Source organism: Triturus cristatus, chromosome 11 (genome assembly GCF_964204655.1).
Source record: "Triturus cristatus chromosome 11, aTriCri1.1, whole genome shotgun sequence".
NCBI classification, from domain to species: Eukaryota; Metazoa; Chordata; class Amphibia; order Caudata; family Salamandridae; genus Triturus; species Triturus cristatus.
Window position 1 is genome coordinate 738,984,958 of NC_140594.1, and position 25,467 is coordinate 739,010,424.

Genomic DNA, 25,467 nt, shown 5'->3' on the forward strand with positions numbered 1-25,467 from the left:
CTCCCTCTCTGACCACTTTCACTCTACCTTCCCCCCTCCCTCCTTTCGTTCTCTTTCTCTTGAAGCATCCAGAGAACTGGGGAAAGAAATCGAGGCACCAGGCAAGGCCAGCTTTAGCATTGGTGGCGGCTTGTGTGACAATCTTTGCTGGCACCCCCCATCACAGATTCCATCAGTACCACTCTACAATGGTGCCTCTAATCTCTCCTTAGCTCCTCTCTCACATTTAGTTATATTACAGCACTACTCATCCCAATGTAGACTGTCCGAGAGCTTTACATCACAAACGTATCATGCAAACAAAATGAGGCATGGAAGAAGTTGAATTAATGTATAGGAAATGTTGCTTAGGATGAGGAGGACAACAAGGTCTGGGAGTCACATTTCATCCATACTGGTAGGCAATATAGGCTTAGAGTGCTTGGTCTGGGAAATTGAATGGGAAGATTAACTACGTTTATACGATGAGCGGTAACCAAAGGTGCTGCACTGTGATGCACCAAAAGGAGAGCACAAAAGCACTATATCTACTAAGATATAGTGCTGTTGCTCTCTCCTCTCCTCTCCCCGTTTAATACCTCCACCGCAGCCCTGTTTGTTGTATAACCTTACAGCAGTCAGTCAGGCCTAAAGATGTTTTGAGGCAAAATTTCTGCAGCAATTGAGTCAGGACATTAAAAAAACATACTGTGAACTGCAAGAAGCAGTTAAGTCTATATTACTCTGTACAGTTTTAATTAAACATACACTGTAGAAAATAGAAACGAAATACACTACTTTTAAACTGCACATTCTTGACACCAGAGAGCAAATTATACACGGTGCTACATGCGTTCGATCTCGTAAAAAGCCCTCCACAAGATCCTTTTACAAAAATAGGCAAAACATCTCAGTTTCAAACAGATGCACCCTTGGAATTATGTGGACAAATGTGTTACTGGGAGCTCTTTGGAGGGAAGAAGGTGAGTGTCAGGCTTGACAGGTGTCTAGAAATTGAGTTCTGGGTGAGGGTGGTGAGACCCCACTCAGGCAGCAGCCACAATCCTTGTCAGAGTGTAGTCACAAGCCAACTCTAAATAAATCTGTGGTCAGCCCTCGGGTAGCTTGGCACAGAGCAGTTAGGCTTAACTCGGAGGCAACGTGTAAAGTATTTGTGCAACACTTCAAACTATAACATAGTGAAAACACACAAGATTAGAAAAAAGGAGTAATTTTTTATAAATAAAATGACCAAAACAGTAGAGTGCTTTATAGTGGTATTGACAGGAGTACATTCTAGTAGATTTTAGCGCTGTAGAGTGGAGTGTTGTAGAGCGGACTGGCATTGGTTGTTGTTGACTGGACTACATTGTTGAGTGGCGTACAGTGGAGTGGTGTACAATATAGTGGAGTGGCATACAGTACAGTGGAGTGGCGTACACTGGAATAGCATACAGTGGAGTGACAGAGACTGGAGTTGCATAGACTGGAGTTGCATAGAGTGGAATAGCGTGGCGGGGGTAGAGTGGAGTGGGGTATAGTGGAGTTGCATAGAGTGGAATAGCATAGAGTGGAGTGGGGTAGAGTGCAGTTACGTAAAATGTAATTGTGTAGAGTAGAGTGGCACATAGTGGAGTGGAGTGGTATTGACTGAAGTGTCATAGACTTGAGTGGCATACAGTTGAATAGCGTAGATTGGAGTGGGGTGGAGCGGAGTGGTGTACAGTGAAATAGCATATAGTGGAGCGGCATCCAGTGGAGTGGCTAAGAGTGGAGTGGCATAATTTTGAAGTGCTCTTTTTAGTAGAAATTTTAAATCTGCTTGCAAGTGCATTAGTGAAATAAATATGATGGAAGCCAACCTAAACATTTAGGGCCAGATGTAGGACCATTGATGTTTGCGACTCACAAATTGCATTAAATTGTGAGTCGCGAGTCGCAAACAGCAATGTACAACAGTGTCAGAGTCACTGTTTGCGATTCCCAATGGGGTCACAAATTGCATGCCTCATGCATATTAATGAGGCTTTTTTTATAATGCAGCCGTTTTCTTCAAAGGAAAACGGGATGCATTTCAAAAAGAAAGAAATGAAACCTTTTTGTTTCATTTTTTAAGGGCAGGTAGTGGTCCATAGGACCACTGCCTGCTCTTAAACAATGTTCGCGCACCCATTCACAAAGGGGAAGGGGTCTCCTGGGGACGCCTTCCCATTTGTGAATGTTTTATCACCCTCTTGAAGAGGGTGGTAAACTGCAAATCGGTCGCAAAACATTCTTACATAGAGTTCAGAGTCGCTATTAGGAAGGGACGCCCTTGGAACACCCCTTCCTAATAGTGAGTCGCTAACCCTATTAATTGAGTCACTATTACATTATCGACTTGCAAAATAGGGTTGGTACATTGTGCTACTGTTTTTTGCGGTCGCAAAAGGGCAAAATGCCCCTTGCGGCCTCAAAAAACGGTCGGAGATCTGGCCCTATCAATTGATCAGGGAAACAGGGATTATGAAATCTTGAATTTGGCTGCTGAAAGAGCAACATGTGCACATCTACTTAACAAGAAGTGCTAGCTGGTAAAGATCAACACTTGACTCTTCCAATGCTTTTTTTCCCTTTCCGTTTGTTATGGAGTCACATGAATTGAAAGGCAATATTATATTTTCCTGTATTTTGCATTAAATCTAAAAAGGGTTTCTGTCTCTGTTCTAAGTATATGCATGCCTGTTTAGAAGTACCCATACGGTTATACTAGCATTAATGCAGTGGTTCATTTTTGTTTTAAATGTACATTTTTCATGTGCGCATTTGGCTTCCACATATATGTGATCAAATTTCTTTTTATTTCTTTTTATTTTTGTGGTATACACTTGCAACAAAGAAGAAAAAATATATATGCATCGCGCCATCTTGCAGAGGCAGGTCAGCTTTGCCAACGCTTTTTTTCCCCAAGTTTAAAACAGGCAGGCTTCCTTTATTTTTGTGAATCATAAATTTGTCCACATTATATGAAGACTCCTATAGGCCCAAATAAATTGCTAAGGAAGAAAAATGGATTATTTGTGGATTTCATATGTCATTCTCTTTGAAGATGTGTCACTTTTCCAATGAAATTAAAGATGGAAATATTTACAAATTTGTGTTTACCCCATTTCACTTAAAGCAAGTCAAATATTTAGCTACCATTCACGTTTTTCCTTTATTCTAATTTAATGTCATAACTGTATGAGTAAATAATGCTTCTCTGTTCACTTGACTGGATTACACTACCTAAACCCTATAGAATTTAAGGTGCTCTTACTCAGCTCACTTATTCGAAATTTAATCAATTTTCTGCAACAATGATAGTTTCTTACATCCAAATTTGTAACTGTTTTACCTCAGGTCCATTGATGAAATGGTGTATTTATATTCTAATTGAGCTTTACTTTGTTCATATTATTTGGAAAAATACCTAAATTATACTGCTTCTTACATCAACACCGTTGCATTCGAGTCCAGGGGCCGTATTACAGAACGTGCCCCAGGGGCGCAACAGACAAGTGTGTCTGCTTTGCGCGCCCCTTGGGCACGATGGTATTACAGAAGGGGTCGCAGACACTTGTGCAGCCCCTTCTGTAATACTGAAGTGCTGGTGCACATGTAGCACCAGCGCTTTCTCAAGAGGGCACTCTCATTTGCATGGGGGCATGGCCCCATGCAAATGAGGGAATTCCTTTGCCTCTGCGCATGTGCCGTATTATAGACACAATCCAGAGGACAAGAAAACTGTCAGGAGGGGCTCTGACAGTGCCCCCATGTAAAAGGTAGCGCACTGTCAGTGTGCCCCCTAATGGCACCCCTCTGGAGGGGTAAAAGGGGTCCTATGGACCCCCCCAGACATGCCATTGCAGGCAGGTGCAGTCACTCACTGCACTTGCCTGCAAGGGGATCTCAAATCGCTTGTTAAAGTGCAGGCGGGTTGCCGCCTCCACAGAGCAACACGAAGCAGATTCTAAGCAGCTGCCCCATATTTCTCTTGAATGTACTGCCCTGGGGGCAGCACGAGTTCGTGGCTGCCCAGAGGGCAGTGCATTCTTCATGATGTGGCATTCGTTCCCTGTTTGCATCCGGTGCACCTGCCAGTTGCGGCCAGTATGGCTCGCGGGGGAAGGGGGGAGGATGCACGGAAGTCTTGCAGGGGGGCGCTATTGCGTGAGGGAGCATAATGTAAAAATAAATCAATAAATAATAACGTACCTTTAGGCAGGGTCCTGCGTCTCTGCTCCTGCTCGACTGTCTCCAACTCCAGGAACAGGAAGCAGGCAGACAGGCTCCCTTCCCTAGGGCAATCACAACATTGCAATGCAGCATTGTGATTGGTCTGAGCGCCATGACACGGCGCTCAGCCAGGGGTTGGAGTGGTGGGCATGTTCTCTATGCAGGCTGTAATGCAGCCTGCATGGGAAGGGGAAAAGTGTGCGTGACTGATTTGGGTGGCTCGAAAGTGCTGATTAAACAGTTATTGCACACTTAGGAGTGGGCAAACCAGTCCTCCCCTGCCCTGCTCCATTAGCAGAGCAGCCCTGCCCACCCGCCCCCCGGCAAAGGAATCATAAAATGGTAATAACTGAAAGGTATTATCATTCTATGTTTTTGCTTATCGCACTGCGAGAAAGCAGTGGGGCGACGCTCCTCCGCCAAAACAGAGGAGCCACCGCTGACACCTGCTTAAGGGTGTGCCGTGGCGCAAACAAATTGCACCCAATCTGTAATAATGCGCCAGCTGTTCGAGATTACCTTGGCCCTTGCTGCTGCTAGTTTATACCCATTCTAATTATTTCTTGAGCTTGGCACCCTTACCACCACCGCTTCCACAGCAATGTAGCTTTTTCAGCAGGCAAATTCAAGATTTCGTAGTCCCTGGTGCCCTGATCAAATTATTTATTTAGGTTGGTGTTCATTCATATTAATTTAATTATTGCACTTGCAAGCAGGTTCAAAAATACAACTAATAAGAGTACTTTATTTTTTTCTCACTTTTATATGAAAATATTATTAGCCTTCTAATCTCAATCCAAGCAATAATTTTGCAAAGATTTGACATTTTTCATTCTAGTAATCCATGCATAGGCATCATAAACAGTTATGGAACGCAATCTGCATTTCCCATTTCTTAGTTATTGAATTTTACCACATCTGTAAATACACAGCAGTGCCTTCCTTAAGAAAATATTTTTGGGGTTAAGATCTTTTGTTTGCAGTTTCAGTGCTAAAATTAAAGTGATCATAAAGTAAATTCCATCAAATTTGTATGGGGCTATCTGGCCTTGATAAAATTAGACTTTTGTAAAAAATGTCATTACCTCGCCATAATTTTGCATAATTTCTGCCATTTCGTGTACTGCTTGTTATTCAAAATTCCCAAAATTATCCCATTGTGTCTGGTGTTGTAATCAGGGTCATTTTAAGGATTTTGGGGGCCGAACTTCTTTTTGGGGCCTCTGTTCGGAATAGCTTTGTACTTATGATACAATTCCAGCTCTTTCATGCCTTCTTTGGTCAGGTCACTGACAACGCACATGATCACTCGTCCATAATCTAAATGTGTTTACATCTAATATTCAGGGATAGTGATGTGTGTTTTCAATTTTGTAAAACAGCAGCATCTCACTAATATTACTGCAAATAATCTGTGTGACACACTCCCATTTCTCTTCTGTGAGGTCTTGTTCTGATCTAAAAGAAACTTAAATAGAGATGTTGCATGAAACATAAACACAGGATTTCTCTGCAAAATGTCTGTAATAGACTCACATATGACTCACAAAAAAAACAATCTGTTTAAGAATTCCTCAAGGTCATCCGGGCAAGATTCTTTGCAGAACAGAGCAGGCACTATCAGGGGCCCTCTTTAAAGGCTGGGGCCCGGGGCCAAAGCCCATTTTGCCCATGCTTTAAAAGGTCTCTGGGTGTCATTAAAGTTTGTTCGCCCAAAACTCCTATTGTTGCAGCATGAGAATAATGTAGATGATCAGAAAAGAACTGGCTGTTGCTCATTGTACTTTAAAAAAATATATATTTTTCTAGCTCAAACTTTTGCATAGAAATATAGTTCTAAATGCCAGGTTTCCATTTTGGGCGTTTCGAAAAATGTAATCAGGCAAAAGGACATTTCACAAATTTCACACACCCCTAGATAAAATCAGTGCAGCTTCCTCACCTAAAAAAGATTTTACATTTCTTATTGCCTACACTCCCAACAATATATACCTTGTCTATGCTTAGGATAGTTTCTCAGGAAGTATGTGATTGTGTGATAGTTGGTTAAATACAGTTTCTGTTGAATGACAAGTTGTGTATTGCGTGTTTTTGCTTTATTCTTGTGTTATTTTTTTTTAACATTCAAAGAGTCCTTGAACTCATGTGGCTTTCTTCCCACACAGGTAACATTATGACTGTTCGACGTTATTCCATCGCTTCAACTGTTCATTCAATCGCCAGCAGCAAAAGCAAACTTGCTAAAAGACATTCCCGCATTAGCCCTCTTGAGGGGAGCCAACCTGACTCAGCCACAATAATAGATTTTGTGAAAGAGGATGAAAGCATGGCGAAAATTGCTTCTCGTGCTTCAACGAACAGCATCAACAGCACCAGGTCACTTCAAAAATACTTGTACAAGTGCAGGTGAGATGGAGTACACCTTAATGACTCTGATACTGATAACAAATATAGGTGAATCTTAATGCCTTTTGGACTGCCGCATAATCTGCATCAGTATTTTAGTTTTCCAACTAAGGGATCCATTAGTATGTCGGGCGGATTACCTCCGCCCGCATGGTGGTGGCGATCCGCCCGACATAATCCCCCACCGCCTCCCATTTCCCCCGCCATATCAGTATGGCGGGGGGTACCACAGCAGACGGGAAGACCGTCCACCGCTTTTCCGCCCGGTCGATGAGTCGACCGGTTCTGAAAAGGGTTTAATATGGTGGCAGTGTCTGCTAGACACCGACATCCATATTTGTATGCAGGCGGGGAGCAGCCTCAATGCTGCACAGAAAGGCACGTGGGAATAACATTTGGGGGCCCGTTGCAGCCCCCATGAAGTTGGGGGGGTGTGTGGGGTGCACATGGGGGTACCTATGGTACCCCCATGCATTTGCATGCACAATGCGGCAGGCACCGCGCGGTGCCTGCCACGTTGTGCATGCAAATGCAGAACATGCATTTTTGGCATTGCGGCAGGTGATGCTGAAAGCACCGCCCGCCGCAATATTAAAAATGCGAGATGCGCCCGGCAGTGTGGCGGGCGCATCCTAATTACCCCCACGGGACCGCCGCACTTATGGCGGGTGGTCCCTTTTTACGTCAGGATGGCAGGCGGACAAAGTCCGCCCGCCATCCTAATGATGCCCTTAGTTTTTTAATTCAGAGAATATATAGAGTTTTTGATGCAAGATTGACAGCAATATCATTCATACTGCAGTCCTTGGCCGAAGTAGGGACTTGATGTGCAAAATTTCCATGCCCAAAAAGTGGTCTCAAACTGCGTTCCAACTTGTTTGCGAAAGGAAAGGAATTTTGCGAACCAACCTATGTGATAATAGGTCAGTGTGCAAAATTCTGAATCCTAGTCGGTCGCAATCAGACCTACCTCATCAATATTCATGAGGTGTATGATAAATTGAGGCTCACTACGTTTGGTTGCCATTATGGGGATGGTGGCCTGCTCGGGTTAGCAGACCACTATGTCTGTGATCATATTTTAAATAAAGTCATCTTTTTTTTTAACACAGCTTGTCTTCATTATTTTTAAAGAAAATGGTTTTTGCTTGTTTGTTTCAGGGAATGATCTGAATCAAGTGTTGGGCACAGATGTGTTCCAGCCCCACTCTGTTTAACATCGTTGGTCTGACTTCCCGGTTACAAGCCTTGAAAATTAGCAAAAGACGACTCACACCACCCATAACACTAAAGACGCTGCTCACATATACAAGGTGTTGGGGGACATTTTCAAAGTTTTCACGCAGTGCAGCACAGCAACAAAAGTTGCTGCTTTGCATTGGGTGACAGGAAGAGGGTAGAACAGCCTCATATCTGTTAAGATATGGAGCTGTTTCTCTCTTACCCTGCGCTTGTGCACTTTAGGCTGCTTTGCGCCAACACACACACCCATGCAGTAGTAAAGTGCAAGGGTGTGCCCATGTTATCAAGCATAGCTTTGAACTGGAAGGATACCCTTAGAATACACATTTCTATGGAGCATATTTACAAGCCCCTATCACCACCAAAACATTACTTTTAGTGACAATGTGGTGGCGATACGACCTTCAACCTATTTCAAAGGCAGCATTAAGCCACTTAGGGCCAGATGTACGACCGCGACAATTTGCGAAGCGCAAATTGCACTCGATTGAGAGTCGCAATTTGCAAGTCACAAAATGCCATGTACAACAGTGTCTGAGACACTGTTTGTGATTACCAATGGAGTCGCAAATTGCATGTCTCATGAATATTCATGAGGCACTCGCAATTTGCGACCCCATTGGGAATGGCTGGCCCTCCCAGGGGTGGTGGCCTGCTGGGCTCAGCAGACCTCCATGTACGGGACTGCTTTTAAATAAAGCATTTTTTTTTTAATGCAGCCCGTTTTCCTTAAAGACCACTGCCTGCCCCTAAAAAATATTTTCCCCTGCATTTGCAAACAGGGAAGGGGTCCCCTGGTGACCCCTTCCCATTTGTGAGCATATTACTACCTTCTTGAAGAGGGTGGTAAGTTGTGAGAGTTCTGTGACCGCAATTGCGGGCGCAAAACGTTCACACATGGGTTAGAGAGGGGCTATTAGGAAGGGACGCCCCTGAAACGCCCCTTCCTAATAGCGATTCGCAATTCCTATTTAGCGAGATGCAAATAAATTGCGACTCACTAATTAGGAACTGTACATGACCCTATTTTTTTTTTTATGCGCAAACGGGTCGCTAACCCGTTTGTGATGCAGTTTAGGCTCAGACATCTGGCCCTTAATGTGGATTAATGCTGTCTTGTAAATAAGGCACCCTTACATGCTATACGTAGCATGAAAGGGGAGGGAAGTGGGTGTTGCGGTGGGCGTTCCACCGCAACACCCATTGATTTTGATGCTGCCCCTTATTTACAAGGGTGGTGGAAATATGGGGAAGCGCCAAAATTAAGACCAAAAAAAACCTGGTCTTACACTGGTGAAACTAGGAGAAATGCTCTATTTCGCCTCAATTTTCCTGTTTATATGTGTGCTGCATTGTGCAGCACACATAGAAACAGCAAAACACCATTGATTGTTTATGTGCAGAAAGGTGTCCTTCCTGCACATAAACAATCTTTAAAAAAAAAAAAAGATGTGTTGCAACTTCTATGTGTGCTGCATTCTGCAGCACACATAGAAGTTACAAAACGCCATTGGTGATTGTTTATGTGCAGGAAGGGACACCTTCCTGCACATTACACAAATCTTTCCCTGTAATGCAGGCACCCTTGCACAATGGTGCAAGAGTGCCTACGTTGGTGCTAGGCAGCTGCAGGTAGTGCCAGCACTGGGTGAAACACAGGGCTGCACCGTATTCTTGTATATACTGCGCAGTCCTGCATTTCTGAAGTGGTGGAGCGTGGTGTTAAGCCAACAAGGCTCCGTCACTTAATTGTGCATATGCCCCTATGTTTAGACATAGTTTAACATTTTTAACACTCTGTATGTGTGCAGTACTTTCCCGCACACATGCAAAGTTAGAACATTTTTGATAAAAGAAAACTGTTCTCAAACTTTCTTCCTGCCGCAAGCAGGTGCTAATTTTTGACAGAAAGTCCCGTTTACCTTTTTCAGTAGATAGGGCTATTCATTAAAATTCATGGATGGTTGCATGGAAACTCCCATGTACCACCCACCCATACTGTTCATTGCTTTAGGGCTAATTTCCAATGCAAATCAGAATTTGCACTAGAAAGTATATCCCAAAACAACCCATTCTGTTGGTTTGCATCACTTTCTCAATTATGCTCTCAATATATTCTCAATTTGTGTGTAGTAACACCACAGTACTTTGAATAATAAGCAAGTGTTAATGTGCAGGAAAATGCTTAGCACACCTTTAAAACTGCTTTTCCACAGATCTTGCCAATTCTAAATGCGCGGGTAATGAGATTACTGCTTTAGGTAAATACATAGCAGCTAGTTTGATATTAAGGTTAAACACGTTTTTTATTTACACACATTTTTATCTTGAGTTTTATATAGCGCTGGCTAGACCCGCAGGTATCGGAGCGCTTTACATAACGAACAGCGAGTTGCATGTTACACATTTTACATAGGTTACACAATGAGGATCAGAGTTACAGGCTAACATGCTACTTTGTTAAAAGCAATCAAAACTTAGTAACCAAAGAAAAAGGACAGAGTTACAGAAAAATCGTCATGGGAGGGGTGGGAAAGGGAGAAACAGGGAGACGGGGAGAAACTGTACCCAATGTCCGGCTGGGTAGGTGACGGGCGAGGTGAAGAACCAGGTCCGATCTCTTCAATAGCTGAACCAAGCAGCTCCACCGGGCGTCGGACATAATGCTCGGACTCCGCTGTCAGGATAGCGAACAGGTGTACTCAGAGAGTAGCGCGGGGGTTGGGATAGCCGATAAGAGTAGGTGATGAAAGCCTAATTATTACAGAAGAATGCATTATTAGTAGGTGGCATGAACAGAGAAATAAAACAACAAAAGGGGAAGAGAGAGCTGAGGGGGACCAGAGTCAGAGGCTGAGATAGGTGAGAGGAGAGAGTGGTACCTGAGAGGGAGTTAGAGGAAAGGCAGTCCAGCAAAAGAGAAATGTTTGAAGGTCGACAGGATGGAGTCCAGTGGAACGAAGGACAAGAGGAACGTTATGTTGTTACAGATTAAAAATTACATACGTTACCAGGGCATAGTAGAACATGGGTCGAAAAACAATATAACAGTAAATTGGATGAAGGGAGGGGGAGAGAGTAGACAACGGCAGTGAGACGGGAAGGACTGTGCCCAATGTCCAGCTGGGTAGGTGATGGCCGAGGTGGTGAGCCAGGGCGGATCTCCTCTATAGCTGTCTAGCAGCTCCACCGGGCATCAGCCATGGTGCTCCGGTCTCAGTGGTCAGGGAAAAGAAAACAGTTTATCATAGTTACAATAGTTACAGACGCAGATTCCAAAACAGAAGAAACAAGTCCCAGGGGAGGAATGAGGGAAGGGGGGGACTGGGAGGCGGATAAGATTTAGCAGATCAGCAGTGGGAGTGAAAAGCCTTGTGGGGGCTATGAAGGTAGAGTTAACTGACCCAACATTTAGAAAGGGTCTCATAGTCATTAAGTTCAGTCAGGTTGGGGCAATGCGCCAGGTCATCTCAGCAATGTGGTCAGGCAAAGTCAGCGGATCGACTGTCCCATCGATGACAAAAGGTCTTGAAGGTAGGAAATAAAAACAAAATGGGTACCTTGAGCGAAGATTGGCCTGAGAGACATTGTGAGGCCCTCTACAAGTGGAGCAGTCACTCGGGAGGGAAACCGGAGCTCAGTCTGGCTGCAAGCACCGCAGTTAAACCCCCACCTGGGAAACCGCCATCAATGGGGATGCGTCGGTGGAACCGAAAGTGGAGATCAACACTGCTACTGGCATGTTCCAAAGGCAGATCGAGAGGACGTCGCGGCATGATCCGGGTCCGCAGTAGACAAAGCATAAAGGCTGAGTCCTGATGGTGGGTGTCGGGCTACAAATCTGGGAGGCGTCGCAGGGCATTCTGGACAGGGTCCGCAGAGAAAGAGGTCGAGTCCTGGAGGTGGGAGGAGGTTGGAGGGGGGAGAACCGCCAGCTCAGACTCCACAACAGAGAGGCATCTCTGCCGAGCTAGCAGCCATGTTGGCAAAGGCTCCGTGGGTGCTCCCTCAAAAAACTCAGAGGGTGCAAAGCAGGCCACCCCGATCGTTTCTGGGGTCTGCAGTGAGTGGAACAATAGGTCAAATCCTGGAGGAGGGTGGCAGTCGGTGGAGGGATAGCCGCCAGCTCAAACTCCACAGCAGCGAGGCAAGCCAGTGCCCATGTTGGTAAAGGCTCCGTGGGTGCTCCCTCAAGAAACTCAGAGGGTGCGAAGCAGGCCACTCTGATCGTTCCTGGGGTCCGCAATGTGTGGAACAATAGTTCAAATCCTGGAGGAGGGTGGCGGTCAGAGGGGGGAGAGCCGCCAACTCAAACTCCACAGCAGCGAGGCATCTCCACCGAACCAACGGCCATGATGGTAGATGCTCCGTGGGCGCTCCCTCGAGAAACTCGGAGGGAGTGTAGCGGCTACCCGGATAACTCTATGAGGAAAGGAAGGCACCGGAGTGCAGGCACAGGATCCACCATAGGTTAGGAGGCAGAAGGGGAAGAGAGACCCGGGGCAAGTGCCAGAATCAGTTCCCAGTTGGAGGAGCTCCCGGCCGGGGCTCCTCACCCAGCGGCCATCTTGGCTATGAATTCCTTTCATTTTGTGATAAAGTGTACATTTCTAAGAGATGGGTGGCAGCCAGCACTTCAAGGATATTCTCCCATTTGATACGGTCATAAAAGCATACGCCAACCTCAAACAAATCAACTAGACTGTTAGTGTCAGGAATTGGGTTACTGGTTGAGGGGGGTGAAACCCTACTCAAGAAGGAAACACAAACCATGTCAGGATGAAGTAACATGCCGACCCCAAATTAACCTGTGCTCAACCCTCCTGTACCTCGGCAGAGAGCAGTCAGGCCTAACTTAGAGGCAATGCATAAAGTATTTATGCAGCACTTCAAACAGTAATAAAGATAAAACATAACACAAGAAAATTCCACACTAATTTAGAAAAATAGAGTACATTTCAATAAACCAATAAAGACCAAAACAACAAATATGCAATCAGTAAAACCGGAGATATGCAATTGTGAAGATTAAAGTGAAAATAGCATCAAAAAGCACAAGTGGCAACTGTGGTAATCTGGTCGCGATGGACCAGGACAAAGTCACAAGTTCACTCTGACCACAATGGAGCATAGGCCAGCTACAGGGACCCACTTAGGCTTGCTGAACAAGAGTACCTTGAATCCTGGTTGCAAAGTGATGTGAAGTTTCATGTTGAGGATCCTTTGCACAGCAGAGGCATTGTGAGGTGCTGGTGAGGAGATGCATCATGCAGCGGCGGTTCCGGGGAGCTTTGAAGTTCAAGGCAATGTCCTTGAGATGCATCATGCAGTGGTGGTTTCGATGGGCTGCTTTGGGTGAAGTGATGTAATTGCGGGGAGTTGAGTTGGCTCTGATGGACTGAGATGGGCGCTGTGAAGTCCTTGCATTGGGGAAGTCGGTTCAACAGAGGTGATGCGTCGATTCCGAGGGGTATACATTAAGCAGCAAAAGTTATGTGCTGGTTCTGTGGGAGATGCGCCGCTCCATGGAGGAGATGCGTTGGATCTACTGAATCCACAGATGGGCTGTAAGAACACCTTCAAGTCCACTCCAATGGTCCAGCACTGTGGTGGCACAACTTGGGAGGGTGGCAGGACTTACAAATGGCATAAAACAGGTGCTGGGTGCAAGTTTGTTGGAAGCCTGTTATGTCCCTGAGGATTCTGATCAGAAGGCCAGTCTACTAGCCCTTGGAGTCGCTTTGGAGTCCTAGGTTTAGAGATGCCGGTCCAGTCCTTTTCTCTCAGGCAAGAGGGAATTAAGTCAGCAGGTGAGCACAGCAAGGCAACAGTCCTTTAGAGCAGCAGTCCAGCAAAGTGGCAGTCCTTTTAGCTGCATAGCAGTCCTTCTTCCTGGCAGAGTCCACAGGGCCAGAAGTGTACTGAGGAGTTGGGTCTAAGGGTTCAATATCTATACCTAGTGCCCAATTTGAAGTGGAGGAAGCATCTTGAAATCCCCCCCAGAGTTGGCAGGCATTCCCTTCCTCCCTGTTCTGGCCCAGGCTTGTCTGGGGTCACAAAAGACCAGTGTCAAACCCTTTGTGAGAGTGCTCAGTCAGGACCTTTGTGATGTGCAAGTGTGGTAGGCGACAGTTCTCCCCCTTGTTAACTCAGAATGGCTGTGAGAAGTTGGCCTGGTATATGATGCTCACTAGTTAAAGTGATCACCTTGTACCATGCCAAGCAACCCTTATGGTGTGGTTGTAAGTCAACCTTTTCGGACTAGCTGCCCTAGTGGTAGCGTAGGCTAAGCAGTCTTTGAGGCTAAACTCGTGAAGCGTGTTAAGCCAGCTGTTTTACCAAATGCAACCCCCTTTTATACCAATGAAAGGACACCACACAGATATATATTCAAAATATATATGTATTTATTTCTCAAAGTAACCCCTAGTCTCTTTATGAGCACAGGAGCACAAATCGTCAAACAAGATTATCACAGAATACACAGAAGTTGCACGTTATATGGATAGGCCCTGGTGGCCACTCAAACCATATACTAAAATAGTGGTATAAGTACCATGAACAGAAAAGGGAAAAGGCCTAGGGCCTCTAGAATCGCTGGGCCTACAAGGAGCTAACGTCAGTTAGTGACCAGGAGGTCCACGGGTGGCGTGTGCAGAGCAAATAGTCACACGCGTGCTCCCATAGGTTTCAATGGGTGCGTAAAAAGTACAAAGTTACTGCAAAGAGGATCTTCCGGATGGACTAGGAACTCAAGATTTGGAACACAGGCACTAGAGATGTAATACTACACTTGGGCACAGGTGTGCCAGCTTTACCTCACCCACAGGAAGCGGGTGCATAGGCCTCGAAGTGCGTCGGGTTTCTTCTATCTGTTCCGTGGAGCTTGAAGACAAAGATGCTGCAGGCGGTCGGTCCGGGAGAGAGGCAGTGGATCCAAGAGTGGATCGGAGATGTTGAAGACCTGTAAGCAGAGGGGACAGTGTTCACAGTCACTAGCCAGTGACCAGCGTGGCACCAGGTGGGTACCAGGCGATGTCGGGTGCAAACAGGTGATGAGGGGTAGCTTGTCTCCGCAGCCACGTGGTCCCTGAAGGTCGACGACGTCCAGGAGTCGGCTCACGAGCTGTCCCACGCAGGCTCTCGCTGTCGGCGGTGTCGGCGACTTGATCGAAGCAAACAAGCCTTGGCAAAAGCAATTGTAGGAGGATTCGGAAATCAGCTGTTGGTTCTGACCAGCAAGGTCAGAGGGATTGCTCCTCTGGAGGGGAGCAAGGGCCAGTCTGGAGCAACCAGACCAGCAGTGTATTTCGTAGAGTTCGCCGCCAAGATGGCCACTAGCCAGCGGGCCAGCAACCGGTTAGGCGCGTCGAGTGGCAAAATGCAGAAGGGCCCCACGCAGATCGTGGAGATGCTGGAGGGCTCACCTTTGGTGCAGATGCTGCTCGGGTGTTGGGCTTCTCAGATCCCAAAGCACAACTTGGAGGGAGCCTCGGTTGTTGCACTTGTCAGCTTGTCGTAGTCGTTCCAAGATGGCTGGCTCCACGTGTCTCGGTGCCTCCACGGGTCTCCTCTTCTCAGGGACTGTGGATCGGGCGGTGAGAGGTCTGGAGGTCCAGGTCTTGTCAGTCTCTGGGCTCGGGCTCCGGCGGGAGGCGGCGGCAAAGCAGACGTTGATTCGCTGGATGGTGCTTGCGTTAGCAAGGTGGTCACTCCCTGACCACAGGGGAGATTTCCTTCAGTCTTCTGTGCAGCAGAATGTCGAAGTTCCCGTCTTCTTCTTAGTTTCAAGTTGATTCCAGGATGTCTGAAGTCTTAGGACACAGCTCCTACCTTTAAGCGGATTCTAGGGGCCGGACTACCTGCTAGGTCCCTCCCTATGGGTGGGACCAGGAAGGGGGGTGGTTACACCCCCAATCCTTTGTCCAGCTCGCCCCAGGCCCGGGACTGGTGTGCCCCAGGACCGGTTTGAACTGGCATATGCACCGAGGCTCCTTGTGAGCCACAGGCATGTCTGGTTTCTTTCAAGCCCTACCTGACCAATACACAAAATCCTGTCTGGGGTGGTGCACGCACCTCCCCTGGCAGGAAACCCTTTGTCCACACCTCCCAAGCTGGAAGGACTCCCAGCAGCAGGAGGGCAGACTTGTGTCTGTGGTGGCAGCATCCATTTTGTGGAGCTGAGGCTATGTCTGATTTTACCCGGGTTTCAGGTACTGTACATGTCGTGTCCCTCTAGAAGGGTGGAATGCTAACCCCGTCGCCAGAATTGGCGAGGGGTTAGTATTCCAATTCGTATGACACCTTACTCGACATGTTTTGATAAAGCCAAACCAAAGATTGCATTTAACCGCGAGGTTCATAATGCACTTAAGAGTATATGGTATGACGATATCTGGAAACAGTAGAAGGAAGTTGTTCCGACCACTGCAGACAGGCTCAGCTCATGCCAGAGCACCATCTCACATGGAACCAAGCACTCTGCCTTCAGGATTGTTAAGGCCTGCCATAGGAGTGACTTATAGGTTACCAGGTGTCCCATTTAAGGTTAGGTATAGGTATACTACACCTACGTAAGAGGTGATTACACCAACTTACCCCAGCTGAGTGATCAGCCAGTTGTGTCAGATTGTTAGGCCAAGCCTGGGGTGGCATAATACATGCTTCAGCCCCTGGCAGGCCTTGGGTACACCAATGCCCTGGGTACCTAGTGTACACTGGTACAGGGGCTGACAGGGTGATCCACTTCCAATTGGTTATGCACCTAGGGTGCATAGTTTTAATTTAGTAGAGAGAACAGCAGGCTGGGGGTCTGATTGGCAGGCCCACAGCCTCAATATGTCAAAAACCAGTGAAGCAAAAAGCAAAAATTTGGGGTGACCATAGGATAGCAGACCCTACTCTCCTACAATGGCCCATCCTGCCAACACCTAGCTGTGCTTTGACTCACTGTCTGGGAGCAATACACAAAGACAACTGCCAGTTATACCCAGTCATGGGACTCAGGGACAGGCTGCAGGCATCAAATCGCTAGAACAAGAACAAGCCAACTTTCGAAAAGTAAAAGGAACAAATGATGGACGGAATGCTAAACAATGTAAACATTCACCCACAGTCACAAAGTTCTGGATTTAATCCATTGTTCTTTTCCTCATCACGTCACCTCAATTTGGACCCAGCCACATGCAATCAGTCTTGATCCTGTGCCTCAAGGGAACAGTCCAGCCCGAACTGCCAAGCCAGGTCCTCTCTGGAACAGAAACAAGCATCATGGGACCGGTTTCGGGGCATCACCCCATATCAGCCAGGCTAGCTTGAATCTAGTGGCGCAGTGACCACGGAACCCACGTCTGGGCATACCCTTTCCATTTAGGGCGACAAAAGGAATAAATAAAGGACGGAATGTGGCACTTTGCCACTGGTTTCAAGCTAGCCTGGCTGATGAGGGGTATTACCCCGAAACCAGTCCTAGGATGCTTGTTTCCGGTCCAGGGAAGACCTGGCTTGGCAGTTCGGGTTCGACTGTTCCCATGAGGCACAGGGTCAAGACTGATTTTTATACAGCTGGGTCTGAACTGGGGTTGCGAAGTGAGCTAATGAACGATGATGGATTCAACATAGATCTGTGACTGGGGGTGTCTGAAAAGTTTCAGCGCTCTGTTCATCATCTCTTTGTGTTAACTTTCAAAAAGTGGCATTTTAAGAATTATGATTATAAATCCAACTTTACCATAAAAGAGAGCTTTTAATTCCAATTCTTTAAACATTAACCTCCCTGTCTACCTGCTCACAATTGGAAGAGCGTATTAAATGTAGTAAGGTAACTCCATTGTTATCCAGTGGGAGAAGTAGGCCTTGCAATAGTAAAAACAAATGTAGGAGTTTTTTAATACCAGGACATGTAAAACTTAGAAGTACATGTCCTACCTTTTAAATACAGTGCACCCTGCACTCTGGATTATGCAGGGCCTACCATGGGGTAATTTATATGTATTATAAAAGGTCTGTTCTGCCATGACAGTTTACAACTGCACACACAGTCTTCAATGGCAGGCCTGAGACATTTTTAAAGGGCTACTTAAGTCGGTGTCACAATCAGTGCCCCAGGCCCACTAGTAGCATTCAATGTACAGGCCCTGGGTACAAGTAATACCACTTCACTAGGGACTTACAAGTAGATTAAATATGCCAATTGGGAGTAAAGGAGACAACACAAGCACTTTAGCCCTGGTTAGCAGTGGTAAAGTGTGCAGAGTCCTAAAACCAGCAAAAACAAAATCAGCAAAACAGGAGGATTGAACGCAAAATGCTATGAGCGAACCACACCAAGGATGCTAGATCTAAAAGTTAGCATAGGATGTTTATGTTTATATATCAACAATATGGGTAAAATGTACCATGCATCAGCTATGTTTCATAGTCCTTCTTAACATTTATCATTTGAGCATATCATATAATCAGTACAAATAGTTATCGCATGTTCTTTTGTTCTTTTACCAGGCATTTAAAATAATATAATAGTTTAAACAAGTAAGTAAGTAAATGCTTTTCTGTATGATTAATTTAAATCTTCACAATAATAAAAGAGGACTTAAAGTATACCACATAATAAATACCATTGGAAAAAAACTGCAATGCGTTTAAAATTGTGAATTCACATGTCAGTTTTGAAGCAGCATGTCGAGTTTGGCTGCCTGGTCGATGTCACCTAGTGCAGAGTGGAGGGATGATTTGCCAGGTTAAACCTAAGACATGTATATTATGACCACATTCGAGTTCAAGCCAATGTGCAATGTGCCTACGGTGTAAAGGCACAGTCAACCAGCACCTTTTCTAAAGGGTCGATCAACCAAGGATCGGCATGCCAAAAAAAGCAAGTGCTTAGCAAACGACTTTTCTACTCCAACCTTTTCAGTGTCACATTAATGCATGTCTGGGATGTTAAAGTGCCGAGATGGTTTTAAAGTGCAGATATTATGGCTACGTGTAAAATGCCACTTTCAGTTTCATATCGGCCAATGTGACAGTGAAAAAGAATTAGGTGCAAGATTAGACCTAAAGTGCAAGCATTGTACCAGCATATCGTTTTTCACCAATCATAGTAGTTGCCTTGTTGGTAGTTGTCACAGAGTTCTGGCAATAAGTAGGATAACAGTATTTCGTGTTCAGTCCAGAATGAAAGGTGACTTAACATGGCTAATCCCAACCGGAAAGTTCTAGTTGTGTATGGTAGATGTTATAGTCGCTAGCAGACTTTAAGTGCTGCATGCCATTAGCCATTCCCCTGCTATGGAGTAATACTTTGCAATTATTGCCATTTCCATTGGGACATCACGGGAAACAGCCTTTACCACGAAGGCTTTTCTACGCGTTACGTTTACAACGGTACACTTACCTCGTAAACGTCTTCACAACACATATTGCTTCCATGACCGTCTTTACCACGCAAGCAACGTCATCACGGAACGTCTTCTTCCTCTTCCGAAAAAATGCGTCAGTCCTTTTTTAGTGTCGGCGAAGACGTGAGAAAAAGGCAAAAAAAAGAAGAAAGAGGGCTTGGGGGGGGTCTCCCACCCCCCAAAAAAGAAAAAGCGGGGTAAAGGAAAAATCGAGGTAAAGGCAATGCGTAGAAAAAACATTCCGTTGTAATGCATGCGTGGTAAAGGCATGCGTTGCAACGGAATGCGTAGTAACGATATATATTCGGACATCACCTGTATACGCCATGCATAATATAGTCGCTAGCAGACTTCAAGGGTTGCATGCCCTTAGCTGTTCCCCTACTATGGAGTAATATTTTGCCATTCTTGCCAGTTCAATTGGGATGTCAGCTGTATAAGCATAGGTGTCCGCATCCTTACAGGATCTTAGTTCATACTTTAAGAATAGTGGCCTCACAGGATGCGTCTATAGGTTGTTAACGTGGGGTAGCAGCATTATAGATGGCACATGGACTCAATTTCACAATGCAGCGTTGCTGCCCTCAAATTTGGACTTCCAGTGCACTCGAAATTCCCATTATGGTAGGGCCAAAAATCGCATATAGAGTATATTTTTGAAGGTAGTCCTGCCCAAGGAGGCCTTCAGTTGAGGCTGAGGAGCTGCAGCCTCGTGTGATTGAAGCAAGCCCGGAACCCTTAAATAGGTTATGCAAACAAGTGTGTGGTTTTGGTGTAAGGATAATACATTTGCAGAGGTTATACAGTATCATACATTAAAAAAGCACATTGTGATTATATCGAAAGAGAAGTAATACTTTCCAAAAGTATTTTTGTACCTCAGGGGGAAAGAGACCAGCGCAACAAAGACCAAATATGAAAGGATTGAACACACAGTGAATGCAATTATGTACAAATATATCTAAGAATATTAAGTGGAAGTTTGATGTATCGCTCAAGTAGATCTGGAAGAGAGTTAATATAATAGAGATTTCAAGAAGATGAATGACCCAACAATCTTGGTAGAATTCAAAGAGGTATGTTTGTTTCTAAACCACCCAGTGAAATGCCTACCGTGAGTGAGAAAGTTTCTTTGACAGTATGTGTGTCCTTCTGTATGTCCCCGATCTTAGATTTAAGAAAGGAGGCTGGTGAATGAGAATTCAATAAAATAAGCTAACACTTGAAAATGTCTGAGAAATTTAATTATCCGGAGGAAGGGTGACCTATTAAAAAATAGAGGATACTGAGATGATATTCATTTTTTAATAGCCCACACTTTTTATAGTTGTGTGAAATTGGATAATGAAACATTGTAAAAATTTGATCAGGTTCTGAAACCTGATGAATGTTGGCAGCTACAAAAGCCTTCAAAAACCTGGAGACCATGATGGAGAATTTGGTTGCCGCGTGGACCTACCCTTTTACAATCAGAAGTTGCTGATATGCTATCTATTGGCATTTTGTAAGAAGATTTTCTGATTGGCAGAGCAAAGCCATCTAGGCACTTATAGGACAGACAAAGGACCTCTAAGACACTTTTTCATAGCACAGGGAGGCAGTGTAATGAATGTCTTGAAAATTAGATATAACATCTTCCCCTCAGGCTGCAAACCAGCCTCAATACAAGTTCTGCACATTCTGCAGCAGCTGGATTTCATGAGCTAAAATCCAATTAAAAAAACATTTTCATAGTCAATCTTGGAGCAAAGAAGAGCTAAGAAAAAACTCACCACCATAGATTTCATGGTATCTAATCTTTTGGAGGCAGCCTCAAACTTCAAAGAATAGGAGAGGACCTAGCAGCTTAGGCTAGCAAGTTAGCTGGGTCAGAATCAAAAGTCAATGATGCCTTTCATATTCATTTTTTTAATTTTTTTTTTTATTATTGTATTTTATTATTTCAATACAGTTACAGAGAAAAATAAAATTAAAAGAAAGCAATCATACAAAAAGCCGACATAACAAGAATGAAAATTATAAAGTCAAGCAGTGAAGGCATTAATATGGATCACCAAGGTCAAAAAACCAATAGCAAGGTCACGGTTGTACTACAGAGCACAGATGCATGATAATATGAGTGGCAGCAAAGGTGCATACAGTACATTAACACACACTCAGTACATTAATGGCGAGGTAGTGCGACAGAACCATGGGGGCACCAAGAGCTGTGGACAAGATGGAGGCCGTGTGTCAGAGAGAACCAGGAGGAGGGTATATGCAAAACCTATCCAAAGAAGAAGTGTAGCGAGATCGTGCAGTCACACTTTAGACATCAGGATCCTCAATTGCTGACTGAGCAGCAGCTCGATATTGAGCAAATAGCCCCCAAAAACTTTTAGGGCGATTACAAGGGGGGAGCAGTTTTCTGTAGACATCAGATTGGGTGTTACAATACAACATGTCTCGCTCCCACTCCGCAAATGTAGGTAGCGGGCCTCTCAGCCATCGCATCGCTAATCGTCGCTTAGCAAGCAGGTGGCCCATGGCAACCAATTTGCGTACAGCATTCTTAAGGGGTCTGGTGTAGCCAAGAAGCGCCAGCAGGGGGTCTGGGGCGAGGGGTAGCCCCAGAATATCACTAAGCTTCTGGAAAATTAGTTCCCAATAGTGAAACACTGACGGGCATTGCCACGCTAGGTGGAAAAAATCTGCATGTGGGGCAGAGCATGTCTCACAATCGGCAGTGTCTAACAACCCATATCTAAAAAGCCGTAAAGGGGAGTAATATACTCAATTGAGAAATTTAAAATGAACCATCCGGTGGCGGCCATTCAGGGAGATCCTACGAATAACCTCACAACAATAAAACCAGATGTCGTCAGAGATGGGAGTTCCTATGTCAGCCTGCCTAGCTCGTCTAACGCCGCTAAGGGAAGACGCTTTTTCACTATGTGCAAGAGTGTAGAGCTTGGAGATGATACCGCGCGGGGAGGGAGTGCTTAGTAATGTTGTCAGAGGGGGGATCGCCATGCCTTTCTTATTCTCAAACAGAATATTGGTAATTATGTTTTGGAAAATATATTTTGAATAGTTCATTTTGGCCAGTAACATTAGTCTCAGCAAAGGAGTACTTAACATTTGCAGAGTGTGTAGGTTCCTCCTTTAAGGAATGTTGCAGAATGAAGCTCAAGTGTTGCGTTTTGTTACACATTGGGCAAGTAGGCCTGATGCTGGGAATGTATGATGTTACAAAGCAAACATTTACAACGCATGCCTTTACAACGCAGTTTTTACATCGCAACATCCATTACAATGCATGTTTTTACAATGCATGCCATTACAACACATACCATTACAACGCATACTATTACATTGCATAATATTTGGGGGTAACAGTAGGGCAAGTGTTGGATAGTGTAGGGGTAAAAATGTCTATTCCCACTCCAGTGAGTGCAACAGTAGGGTAAGTGTTGGGTAGTGTAGGGGTAAAGATTTCTATTCCCACTCAAGAGAGTGCAACAGTAGGGTAAGTGTTGGATAGTGTAGGGGTAAAAACAATACGTTGTAATGGTATGCGTTGTAATGGCATGCGTTGTAGTGACATGGGTTGTAATGGCTGCGTTGTAATGGCATGCGATGTAAAGGATGTTGCAATGTAATGACTGCGTTGTAAAGGTTATTTCCCAATGCTGGGCATTTGGTATGCTAGTTTCTGGGACAATCTCAGATAAATACTACATTCTTATGCATATTGGATCAACTGCATTGACCTCCATGTAATTGAACAAAACACAACATTTATAAAGAGTTGGGCACCCTCAAATTCAAATTCTGGTTGCAAAATCTAGGGGCAAATGGTGCAGGAACAGAGGCGCCTTTTGACGCGGGACCCACTTTGGAGTCCATTATAACCGCCGGTCACTGCTGCAAGATTGCCTTGAAAGCAGTTTAGGTTACTTTATGCACCTGCTAGGTATGTAGACCAGTCACTTACCTTTTGTTGTAGATAGTCTCTAATATTTGATCCTGAGGAAGTGCCCCGACCATTTTGGCGACCAAGGCACGAAACATGTCGATCTCCTTGAGAGTAGGGTAAGCATAACTAGCTACATAATCACTAGTGCCTATACCCACCTCAATTTTCATTATTTTTAATTAGGCTGTTTACCACTTTAATAAAATTCACGTGTGGACTAACAGTACCTATTTTACACATCCATTTACCTCTACACCACCTAGGGCCCCTTACCCCCACGGCACCCTTCGGCAGGAACAAAAGATCCCCGCCAAAGAGCCCCAATATTGGGAGCCCGTCAGGAATTGCAGCGCCGACCTGACGAGGGGCAGGCTCAAATGATGAAGCATGACACCTAGCTTGCTGGGTGTGTGAGAGCCCTAGTTCCAAAAAAGGTTTCCCCCTCCCCCCTTCCACTTTCTTGACCTGTACTACCTGTGTTCAGGCCTTATTCCCCATGACACGTGACAGTTTATCCCAACGTTCCCTTCCCTTTCTCGACTAGAGGAACTGTGTACCTTTTTGCATTAGTAGTTGCCGGGGTATGTACACTGGACCTCATTAAACCTACCCCTTTGTCCCTAATTTGTTGACATCATTACGAACACCCACACCTGCATCCCGTGAGTTTGCATCCCCAGAGCTAAAGTTCAGATTTGCAATTGTTTGTTTAGAACCCTGAGCTTCCACTGAGAAATCATGAATTTCCAATTGGATCAATAATTTAGGGCCTAGTTTGTCAGGTAATTCCCCATTCCACCCCACAGTCTATCCAAAGGCTTTAGCGGGTTTGAACGTCTTAAGGCTCCATGGAAACAAAACAAGGCCACAGTGTTTGGCAGACTTCATAATTCTGAAGGGCCCAGTAATTCACATTACCAGGAACATTTGGAATTAATGATCCACTCTTAATGAGGGATAAATTGTCCCAAACTGTAGGGGGCACCAAAGCAAACAGTGTAACTCAGACAAAATACCAATGTGCATTGATAGCAGCAGATTTTTAAATAGAAATATACTTCTAAGTATTTGTCAATACAGTTAAAGAATGACTTTACTACAACTTGTCTGTACATTTTTAGATGTTTCTAAAGATGGCCGAGTAAGTGTGTTTCATGGTATTCTGCTTTTAGGCAAAGAGATAATCAAATAAAATGTTTGGAGGCAATTCTGAGTAATATGATAGGAAGTTAAGTTCTAGCAGAAAGAATGGTACATATATGGAAATGACTTCTGAAAAGAAGTAGTGGGATAAAATTAAAAAAAGGTTTTGGACAAACTGGATTAATCACATTGGTGGAAAAAGACTGAGCTGCAATGTTTTATAACATTGTCATAATAATGTGCTTATTGTATTAATCTCAGTCATATCAGTACAAACACAGTCAATCACATTTGGAGACTGTACTGGGTATACATTAAAAAAATAAGATTGATACAATAATATAGTTCAAAGCATCACAAGGAAATGGTGCGTTTTACTGTGTGCCTTCTAACACAAACCTTTGGGCTGGAGGTAACCGAAGAAAATGTCAGGCCATAAATGTTTCCCAAACTACTCAGACTCTTTCTGGACATTACGCTGGACAAAGACCCGCTGGTGTAATTTGAACAGACTACTATTACTGTACAGACATTACCTACATTAAGGAATGAAACACATTGCCTAGGATGAGCAGTGGTTCTTTTATGACCTGTAGATAATTAATGACTTCTCAACAAGAATCGATTATGCCTTGAAGCTTCATTTTGATATTTCCATGTCAAATTGATAGAACATAGTTACATTATGTTCTAAGAGGACACTTTCCATGCTTATGTGTATGATGCGTGTATTCCTAAAACATGCTATAAAGTTCTTCTCATGTTGATTATGTCAAAGGAAAATCCAGGAGAGCACAAGCTACGTGTGATTCTGTCAGATATAGAATTAACAGCTAGCCCTATCCTCAAAGAAACTACAGGAGTTTCTGGACTTAACATAAGCAGAGCCCGGAGATAACCATCCTCACTAACTGCTAGGGAAATAGTGGGGGTTTAGCCACAGAATTTAACACATCGGCTGGAAGGATAAATCACCTTGGTTTGTTATAGGTTCAAACGCAAGACAGCTGAATTGCCACCAGATGTTAATTTATCCCTATTTAAGCAATTAATAGATTGTTTGTATAACAATTTGGATGGGTT

General features: G+C 44.7%; 1 protein-coding gene across 1 annotated transcript in view; it reads left to right on the forward strand.

Annotated features, from left to right (window-relative positions):
• CCDC195 (coiled-coil domain containing 195) overlaps nucleotides 1-25,467 on the forward strand; it is a 121,746-nt gene that overhangs the window by 73,061 nt on the left and 23,218 nt on the right. The window contains exon 2 of the mRNA XM_085632881.1: nucleotides 6,402-6,642. Coding sequence (XP_085489007.1) covers nucleotides 6,402-6,642 — 241 coding nt within the window. The remainder of the gene's footprint in view (nucleotides 1-6,401; nucleotides 6,643-25,467) is intronic.